The 10424-nt window shown below is 41.5% G+C and overlaps 2 protein-coding genes across 3 annotated transcripts; one reads left to right on the top strand and one right to left on the bottom strand.

Annotated features, from left to right (window-relative positions):
- Nucleotides 1-2580: 2580 nt before the first annotated feature.
- LOC120740746 (brain acid soluble protein 1-like) lies at nt 2581-6331 on the bottom strand. Its single transcript, XM_040043218.1, has 5 exons — nt 5555-6331; nt 4124-4342; nt 3627-4039; nt 3312-3346; nt 2581-2680 (listed from the first exon to the last, which is right to left on the bottom strand). The coding sequence occupies exons 1-5, from the start codon at nt 5604-5606 to the stop codon at nt 2581-2583; spliced, it is 819 nt and encodes a 272-aa protein (XP_039899152.1). The 5' UTR covers nt 5607-6331.
- Nucleotides 6332-7684: 1353 nt separating this feature from the next.
- Nucleotides 7685-9885, top strand: LOC120740745. 2 transcript variants are annotated; one of them, XR_005697488.1, is made up of 3 exons: nt 7685-8801; nt 8948-9263; nt 9472-9885. XR_005697488.1 is itself a non-coding variant. In XM_040043217.1 (2 exons), exons 1-2 carry the CDS (start codon nt 8164-8166, stop codon nt 9174-9176), a joined length of 867 nt encoding a protein of 288 aa, XP_039899151.1. In that variant the 5' UTR covers nt 7685-8163; the 3' UTR covers nt 9177-9414. The 2 variants fall into 2 exon arrangements, 1 of the variants encoding a protein (XP_039899151.1); XM_040043217.1 differs by lacking the exon at nt 9472-9885 and having other exon boundaries at nt 8948-9414.
- Nucleotides 9886-10424: the final 539 nt, after the last annotated feature.

Consider the following 10424-nt stretch of genomic DNA (forward strand, 5'->3'; position numbering starts at 1 on the left):
CTCTTTCTGCTATTTGCACATTTTTACTGTAAATTTCTAAGTAAAATCTGTAAATTTTGTAATAACCTGTAAATTGTAAATACTGTAAAACCACTGTCATTTAATGGTCGGGCATTGCATTGCACAGCTACAAGCATTTCACCTCATGTCATACAGTGTATGGTTGTGTGTGTGACAAATAAAATTTGAATTTGATAACAATAGAGCTATTTTTCTGAAATCATAAAAGGTAGTAAAAGTCAGCAAAACAGCAATTGTTGAAGCTGCTTCCTGTTTGAGGGAACTGGCCATTCAAACACTTTGAATGTTGTTTTAAATGACCTTTTTCAACAATAAAGCCCAGGAATGACACTGAATCAACATGAAATTCACATTTCTCACCTTTTAAATTGAGATGTTTTTTTCTAGGAGACATTTGAGAAGGACTTGACAGGTATAAAACAACTGGGAGAAGTTAAGAATATTGTTGAAATAAAGAAAATGTGGATGATGAAGTCACAAAGGATGTCATTGACTAGGGCCTGAAAGACTCCTGGTGTTTGCTGAAAATGCTATTTTCAAATAACCGAAACGACCCATTTGGGTTTAAAAATTATACTGATTACTGGAAGGTGAAGGAGGACCAGTAAGCGAGTCAATGGAGCAGTCATAAGGACGATGAGGTGTGAGATAAAGAGCTAAACCTCCTCTCACTTTGGTTAAGGGTAAACAGCCTATTGCCCGCAGCATCAGCTAAATCCTTTGTCATAAACACTTTGCAATGAAATTTGGGTTTGGTTTCAGCATGGCTTTGGCTCATCTCAGAGCTCACCCTCGCAGCAGGATAACCATGAAAGCAAATTTTGCACAGTCTGAAGAATAAATTCTACTTTGTTGATGAAACACTAGGAAACACTGTTTGAGGAACCCTCTGTTCTTTTCTAACTCGCTGGTGAAAACTTCAGGTGGCCTTTCCAGAGGTACAAGCTCTCTGAGCTGTGCTGCTGACCATGTCCATCGTTTTATGACCACAGTATACTCATCTTATAACGGATGTCAATCCAGCAGATTATCTTTGGCATGTGGTGGATCAGGAGATTTGCAACATGGATGCACAGCCGACAAACCTGAAGCAACTGTGTGATGCTATCATGTCAATATGAAACTAAATCTGTGAGGAATGTTTCCAGGTCTTTGTTGAATCTGTGCCACAAAGAATTAAGGCAGTTCTGAAGGTGAAAGAAGGTCCAACACAGTACTGGCAGGTGTAACTAATGAAGTGGACAGTGACTGTATTTAGTGTCTAGATGTTTTTTTCAGTATTTTATTCACTTAATAGCAGGACAGAATACCACATGACTGTGGCCTTGTGTTATACCCTCTCTGCTGCAGTGATGCTGCAGACAAACACAAACATCGTGATTAGACATTCAAGAAGAGCCTCTTAAAGATGAAGGTCTGTGTCTCTTGACCTAAACACGTAATCCAGTTAAATCTGATTTATGTTCATTAATGCCCCTCACACTGTAACTTAAAGTAATAAATCGGTCACTGATTAATTACAGAAGTACGTCTGTGAGCATAAAGATGTAAGCCTTGGACCATCAGGATAAAATGTGGTTGGGAAACTTAACAAGCTTTGATAAAACTTCATCAGTAGCTCAAGCAAGACCTCAAAACCTTCGATCACCACGGGTGGTTAGCAGACTGTGGTTGTACCATGCAGCCTAACAACATGCAGTAAATTGCAGGTTAAAGCAGTCTGCTTACACATTGTTAAACGAGGGAAGGGAACTAATGTGGCTGTCACATTACCCTTTTGTCCCATTTCATCCCAGGACTTGATTAAATTGCTGCTCACTTTCTACAGTACTTAAAACTGATCAGTAGGACCTGAAACTGCAAACATTCAGGCCAAGAATCAGCTGGTGAACATATTAATCTACTACAATTAGCAAAAATGAATAAATAAACTGAAGAAAGTTAGAGTGATATCAGAGTCATGCAAGTTTTTGACCAGCAGGTTAAACTCATGCAAATTAGCTTCACCCAGGCTCATGAAAACACTGTCCTGCTTATAAACAGCAGATCATTTGTGTCAGTGTGTCAGGATGGTTTATATTTGAGCTTTTAGTTCACACAGAACAATTTTTATTAATTGTTTTTAGCGATTACGAAAGTCTGTGAATCCCCAAATTGTTCAGTTGTTCTCTTTGCTCCCCATGAGGTCACTTTCACCATGTGACAAAAACAACACCCCACTCTACACACTCGGGCCACCAGCAACTTTATAAATCCTCAATAAAAAGCTGACAGGTTGCAATGATGTTCCAAATAACTTATTAAGAAAACAACTAAATACACAGAAAATGTTATGAAAATTGGTTTATTTTATATCTCATAGTTTTAAATGATGCAATAAAAATATGTATAAAACATCACAAACTGTAATATTTTACAAATGCTTACGTCCTGCTGATGCAATGGAGACATCTTCCAGTGACAGTCTTCATCAGTGTGAGTGTGAGGAGGATCCTAAACCCACCGACACAGAAGTGCATGTTCACAACACCCTCTGTGCAGGCGGGGTCAGGACCCTCCTCACCCTGGGTGAGGAGGGGTGGTGCTGTGGCCAGTCAGGTATGAAGTGCTGAGAGTGGATCTTTGGTCCTCTGTGCAGCTCTGTCCACTCTCAGCTTCCCTGCAAAGTAATAACACAAGAAAGACGTCATTTTAACACAAAACATCATTTTCATTGTTGGTAGCTGCAGTATGTTGTTAAAAAGCAATTTTAAACCCAACGTATACACATGAAAAATATAAATAAAGCTAAACCTACAGTGCTGCTGACATAGGATGATGATTTATACCAACTATTGGAAGAATTTTGTCTTCAATACAGTTTGTTGTCAATGTGAGGTGATAACTTACATAGTTGGAACACAGCACCACTCTCCCGTTTTTCACTTGGTCATCCATCCTTCTCATCGGGTTGGTCGGGGTAAGGCTGTCTTCTGGGTGGGGTGTTTGCTCCATCTTGGACACAACTGGAAGTAATAACAACTAAAAAACTACCTTTAATTCACAATGTAATATTAATATTAATGTCACATATCAAGAAAAAAAGCAATACATTTCACATCTGCGAGTCACATGTTCTTATATCTGTAAAAACAAAGTTTAAAAACACGTTCTAACATAAACTAATCAGAGTCACTGTCATCCATGGAAAGGCTAAAAGGCCTCTCCCAGAAACGTCTGACTCCAAAACTACCTGAGGATGTTGAAGGGGCATCAAACTGGTCACTCACCTTGCACCTCTTTGCACTTACCTCTTCGGTGCAGATGTCTTCTCTGCTTCTCTTTTCTGAGGAAGGAGCAGCAGAGAGATAAGCTGAGGAAGCAGATGACAGAGCAGCTGAGGAAGGAGCAGCAGAGAGATCAGCTGAGGAAGGAGCAGCAGAGGGAGCAGCTGAGGAAGGAGCAGCAGAGGGAGCAGCAGAGAGAGCAGCTGAGGAAGGAGCAGCAGAGGAAGAAGCAGCAGAGGGAGGAGCAGCAGAGGGAGCAGCAGAGGGAGCAGCTGAGGAAGGAGCAGCTGAGGAAGAAGCAGCAGAGGGAGCAGCTGAGGAAGAAGCAGCAGAGGGAGCAGCTGAGGAAGGAGCAGCAGAGGGAGCAGCTGAGGAAGGAGCAGCAGAGGGAGCAGCAGAGGGAGCAGCTGAGGGAGCAGCTGAGGGAGCAGCTGAGGGAGGAGCAGCTGGCGGATCACCAACTGGGGCAACAACTCGAGGGAAGAGTGGGGCGTTGGCCTGGCCGAAAGGCGGCATGGCGATGGGGGCAGCACCTGGAGCAATAGGATGTTGCCAATCGTGCCAAAACGGCTCTGGAGGGTACTCCCGGATGAGAGGGGAATCATCTCTCTCATCCATGGTGTCATACCCAGAGTCATCGCTAAGCCAATCCCCCCACTCTTCTGAGTCGTTCCAGTCAGATGAATTGTCAGTCTGTTCACTCACCTCTTCATCGTCTACAGGTAGGTAGGGGGGGTACTCACCATACTCACCTTGCTGTTCACCGTCATCAGCATCTGGTGCTTCATGAGAAGAGGGTGAGGGTGAGAGAGGGATAAAATACCTACCATACTCACCTTGCTGTTCACCGTCATCAGCATCTGGTGCTTCATCAGAAGAGGGTGAGGGTGAGAGAGGGATAAAATACTCACCATACTCACCTTCGCTGATACGCTGGGTATCAGTGTCCTGAGCTTCACCAGAAGAGGTGGTGCTCTGGAGACTGTCATCCAGGATCCTGATGACTTCAGGAAGGCCTTCTTCTGCAGGGCGTTCAACCACATAGTCAAGACGCCCTGTGAGGAAACAATTTTTAAAATAACATTAGGAATGTAATAGACACCCAGTGTTAAAGCAACAGACCTACATCTGTTAGTTTGAGCAGAGGATGAGAGAAAAGCATTTTATGTCAGACTGAATGACACTTCTACTTGTTCAATCTTTAAGTGAAGTTTTTTAATAGAAGACCACCAAACCTCCACCAAGGCAGCTCACTCTGTGTACTTTTAAGGTGACACTATATTGACACTATATATGACACTGTATTTTGTGTACATTCAATTTGTTTTATTTGTTCTTTGTAAGCCTTTATGCAAACACTATGTTGGAATAGGTAATGGATAATAGGTATTGATTTGTAAATAGCCGGACATGAGTAACTTATTATATAAATATACTACAGTACATTTATAACTAACCATGCAGCTCATTCTCCTGTTTTATTTACAATTCACGATGTCACACATTTTGAAAAAAGCTCATAGGTTAAATATGTGGATGCAAACCATAATGTAACATTTAGACCACATGTACCAATCGCATGTCCTAAATATATATGTATATATATATATATATATATATATATATATATATCTGCCATAAGGACAGATACATCTAATCTGTGGTAAACATGCTATCCCTGTGGAAATATCCCTGTGTACAATATCTCTCTCTGCTATCTAATAAGGTTAAAAGCATTACCGTAACAGAAGATAGGTCTTAATGCCATTATTACTACTGTTTTCATATTCTTTTGATATTATTTTATTTGTATTTTTTTTATCTTTGTGTTTTGCAGCAGAGAAAAAATATAGTTTATGTCAATAAAGCCTTTGATCCGGAGAAGAAAAGGATGTCAGGAGGGGACCTGGATCTGTGTGTTTACGCCTGCGTGTTCTGACACCATGACATCTTGAAGATGCCGTTACCACAGAAACTGATTTTTGGGCATTTTACAAATTTTAGTCCATTAAGCTATTTTTAACCATTTCATTTTAAAGAAAAGTGTCAAATTTGAAGACTTCAAATCAAAGTAACACCTTTTTTTCATATTCACACACCAGTCGTTAATAATTTCTACACCTCTCCCAGAAAATTTAAAATATACAAACAATTTACGGGAAACAATCTTGGAATACACATATTTGATCACGTTAAAACTTGATATTCACACTGGAACTTGTTAAATTATTACAGTAATTTACATATAAAGAAATTTTCAAACGTACCTGCAGCGAAGTCCAGGTGACAGTCGGGAAGTCCGGGTCCACGGCGAGCCATCTTCAAACTTGAAAAACAAAAACAAGTACAAACGATCCACAGATGAAGTACTTGTTATGCGTTCAAGTTATATCCGCTTTTAGTAAAATGTTTTGCAAAACTTAGCTTTCCACAGGCTGAGGTTGGAGCAGGTCGAAACAAGTCCACGAGCAAGTGTAAACGGACGTTTGGAACCTTGTGCAGCATTTATATACCCTCGGCGGCCATGGTTACGGTTGTCAACGTATACACGTGCACGTGATAGAACTATAGGAATGGAGCTCACCACAGTGTAATTTACAGTTAATTTATGGTCATTTACTGTCAGGGGTGGAAGTAATGAATTACAAATACTCACGTTACTGTAATTAAGTAGATTTTTTGGGTACTTGTACTTTTATGAGTAATTTTTCAAGTGTGTAATTTTACTCATACTTGAGTACAACTTACACCATGTAATCTACTGAGTACTACTGAGTACGCCCACAATTTGAATTAATATTCAAACCTTTCGTCTGCATTTTTGCAGCCAATAAAGCCGTGCAATCCCGACCGGCCAATTTAAGACGTAAGCAAAGAATAAACTCTGCTGCAGCAGCAGGCACAGGTGTCTGGAGGTGCTACATGGTGGAGTACAAACTACTTTATAGACGGAAGATTTGGAGACAAAGAAGCCAAAATGGAGACAGAGGACAACACTGTCAACCATGAAAACGACATAGAAAAGACGGAGGACGCGTGCCCGTGGCCATACCTGGAGGAATTTTTCATGTGCAGAGGCTGGCCCAGGCGCCAGTCGTTCCCACGCTGCACGTGCCCCCTTTGTTTGCCCTCTCCACATTTCCTGCTCTACACGGCCTTTCCGCGTTCCTCTTCACAACCACCCTTGAAGTATAAGATGGTTTTACCACTATGCTCCGCGTGCCCCCTTCTTGCCTTCTTCTTTTTCACTGTGTATGTGTTATACAGGTTCTTTCGTAGCTAACAACTCTTTGTCACACCGACGATACCGGACAGACCTGAATATATATGAACTACGACCAGGCCATGGCTAGCCCCCCCTACACTGCTGTGCCGCACTGATGTGTGTCGCCCTACATGAGCTAAAGTCATGTTAGGAATGTTAGATTTACATGTACTTTTATGTTAACGCTTTGCACCTTACACCATATCGCTTCATTTATTACCACTTTTTCTACATTACACACCATCGTGTCTCAACTATACCTTCACCTACTTCCCACACTTGTGTACCTCTTTTTCCTTCCCTTTTTTCCCCCCACACAAATCATGCTTGTGCTTTCCTTCCCCTATTTATCATCCCCATCTTCTCCCCCCCCAACCCCCCAACACATACTACACCCACACCCTGCCATATCACCACCCCCCGTCGACCGCCACGCCCCGTATAGCCTACCAGCACACCTTAATCTTCCTATGCTCTCCCTGCATTTGTCCACCCCCGCCCCGGCCCCCCACCCCGCCATCTTTGTGGATCCGTTGATGATTGGCCTGCTATGCCCCTGCCGCACCCCTCGTCACATAATGACGTGTGCTTCTTATCTTTCAGTAGTGGTTACATGTTTCCATAATATGTATATATCTTTTAGCCAGAACCTTTATAATTTGGGTCATTAGTTTTTTTTTTATTCTCGTTAGCTGCTCCCATTGGCAGCATTCTCTTGCCTCCCGACGTGATCCCTTTTCGTTAAATTCGATTTTTTTTGCCACTTATGCTCCACCACCCCCCCACCTTCTTTTTTTTCCCTATATTTTGCTCTCTTAGTATTTTTAGAACCCGACTAATACTGAAAACTTTAGGGTGATACTGATAAAAAGGAGTTAAAAATTTAGATACTGATACATTGGTCGATACTCTTTTTATAAATAGTATACAGATTACAGGACTTAGAATGTATACAGAAATTCATGTTTTTTGCAATGATCGTTCAAAATTGGTTTACATTTGTAAATAAATACAGCAATATATCTGCAGGATTTGACCAAATTCACCACTCTTTTATACTATGCTAAACAATCAAAGATTAGCTCATGTCTAGTTGAATGATGTTTTAAAAATGTGTTTTCCTATAGTGTTAATCACAGTGATGTTATGAAGTAATGTATGAACCTGACGTATGATAATATTTATCTCTACAGAGGAAACATCCATCGAAGATTGAGCAGTACAATATCACTGTGGCATCAACATCTCGTCAGCGAAAGACCACAGCCACACCAAACAAGCTCTCAGCAAATACACAAGCCAAGTTACCAGACCTGATGTTGAGAGCTGCAAACAAACATGTTCCACAAGCAACTGTTGACATGCTTGTCATCAATTTCATATGTGAGGGTCTACAGCCATTTGCAGTGGTAGAACAGCCATCTTTCAAAGAATTGGTTACCACATTACAACCTCAAGCCAAAGTCATCTCCAGACCCACTGTCCCAGCCAGAATCTGTGAAGCTGCTGATCACATGAAGATGACTTTGGTTGCAGCATTGGATAAAGTAAATTGGTTGCTACCACTACTGATTGTTGGTCAGCTCATCAGAAAAGTTACCTTGGAGTCACATGCCATTGGAGGAAGAGTCCCTGGAAAGAAGATCTGCAGCACCAGCATGCAAAAGATTGAGAGGGTCTCACACATTTGACATGCTTGCTGGTGCGCTTGATGATATCCATTGCCAATACAAGATTAGAGGCAAAGTTGTAAGAACCACAACTGATAGTGGATCCAACTTTGTCAAGTCCTTCCACATGTTTGGGGCACAAAATGATGCAGATGAAGCTGAAGATGAAGCAGACCCAGAAACTATTGACCTGACTGACCATATTGACTACCATGAGGCAAGTGCAATTCTTGATGAAGACTCTGGTTTGGAGTATCAACTCCCGCCTCATCAGCGATGTGCATGTCACCTGCTAAACCTTGTGGCAACAACTGATGCTGCCCTAGCAGAGAGCATGAATGAAACCTACAAGAGGCTCTCCCGTGCAACCTTTGCAAAATGCCAGGCCATTTGGAACAAAACTGGCCGGTCTCATTTGGCTAATGAAGTGGTAGAGGACAAGTGTGAACTACAGATCATTCGTCCCAATGCAACACAATGGAATTCAACCTACCTTGCCATTGAAAGGATAATACGCATCATTGATGAGAAGGGGGAAAATGCCATCAGGAGCATTTGTGAGGAGTTCAAGGTGAAAATGTGAGTAAAATTGGACACCTACCAATATAGTTGCAAATTTTGTGAATTTTCCTTAATGGATGGTTAAAAACGTGAGCAGACTCTTAAATATTAAATCAGAAGATCCCTATTATAGTCATGGTGGGTTTTGTTGTTGTGTCTTACAGGTTGAGTCCTGCAGAAGTTGCATTCCTTAGGGAGTACTGTACCACCATGAAGCCACTGGTGAAAGCTTCAAACATTCTTCAGTCTGAGTCCACTTCCTTTATGGGATGGCTCCTGCCAGTAATCCAACAACTACTGTCCAAACTTAGCAGGCTGGAGACATCAAGCAAGACATGCGTGCCACTCATCAGAGCCCTGCAAATGGCCTTCAAAAGCGTTTTGGAGCGATGATGGAGGATCCAGAGTTGGCTGCAGCTGCAGTCCTCTTACCCAAGTTCAAGACTTCCTGGACTGACAGAGCAGATGTAACAGAGGCTGGTAAGGATTCATGTGATCCCATTTTTGTGTATTTTTACATTTGAACACATGCTTAAGTGAGTATTTCACCTAATGCATTGTAAGTTATTGATGGTCTGTCCTGAATACTAAACAATCCTTTTTGAGAATTTGCCGTTTTTAAATTTGTGTTCAGGAATAATCACTGAAATGTAAATAACAAAATTGTGTTATCTACTTGCAATTACAGCCTTGACATACATCAAACAACATCTTGAAACGACAGAGCATGAGAGTGAGGATCAGCAAAGAGAGTCATCTGATGAAGATGAATTCTTCTCCAGACCAATCTCCAGAAGGCTGCAAAGTGCAGTTGAGCTTGATGGTTACCTTGCTTGTGCCACAGTCACCATGGAGCTGCTGCACTCCTTCTCAGGTATCAAAAACCTCTCTCTTAAACTGAACACAGCTCTGCCTGCTTCTGCTGCGTGTGAACGACTTTTTAGCTGTGCTGGTCTACTCTTCACAACCAAACCAAGTCGGATTGCCTCTGTTAATTTAGAAAACCAGCTCTTGCTGAAACTGAACAAAAGGTTCAGAAAGTAAAGTGTGACAGAAATGCTAAGAGTTTAAGACACTCACCTGCCTGTTGTTCAGTGTATGGGAAAAGTTTAAACGGTTCTACGCATGTTCAGAAACATATTTGTCATTGTTTTAACAAACAAAATTCCTTCTTTTATATCTACATTTATTTACAAAACAAGTTACCTTTCTATACCTTGTTCGTCTGAGAAATGTGCTTTGAACATAAATATTTATACTGGTGAATCGAGTTGAATGCCTGCTATTGACGACAGAATAAAACATCAGTCTGTTAAAAAGTAATTAATACTCTGAGTAGTTTTTGAGAAGAGTACTTTGTACTTTTACTCAAGTATTTTTTAACACCAGTACTTTTACTTGTAATTGAGTACAATTTAAGCAGTGTAACAGTACTTGTACTTGAGTACAAATTTTGAGTACAGCAGGTGGATGAGGGAAAGGGGAGGAAGGAGGAGGAGAGACCCGTGGTGGCCACCGGACCGGCCGCGTCTCGTATTGAAAAGGAACCCGATTTGTACCGGACTTCAGCTTGAATGGAAAACAAATACACAAAGCTGGAGTTCTTCTGTGTCTTTACGTGCCCGCGCCTCTTCTTCTCCC

This window comes from Simochromis diagramma, unplaced genomic scaffold (assembly GCF_900408965.1).
Source record: "Simochromis diagramma unplaced genomic scaffold, fSimDia1.1 OVJJ01000048.1, whole genome shotgun sequence".
Classification (NCBI taxonomy): Eukaryota; Metazoa; Chordata; class Actinopteri; order Cichliformes; family Cichlidae; genus Simochromis; species Simochromis diagramma.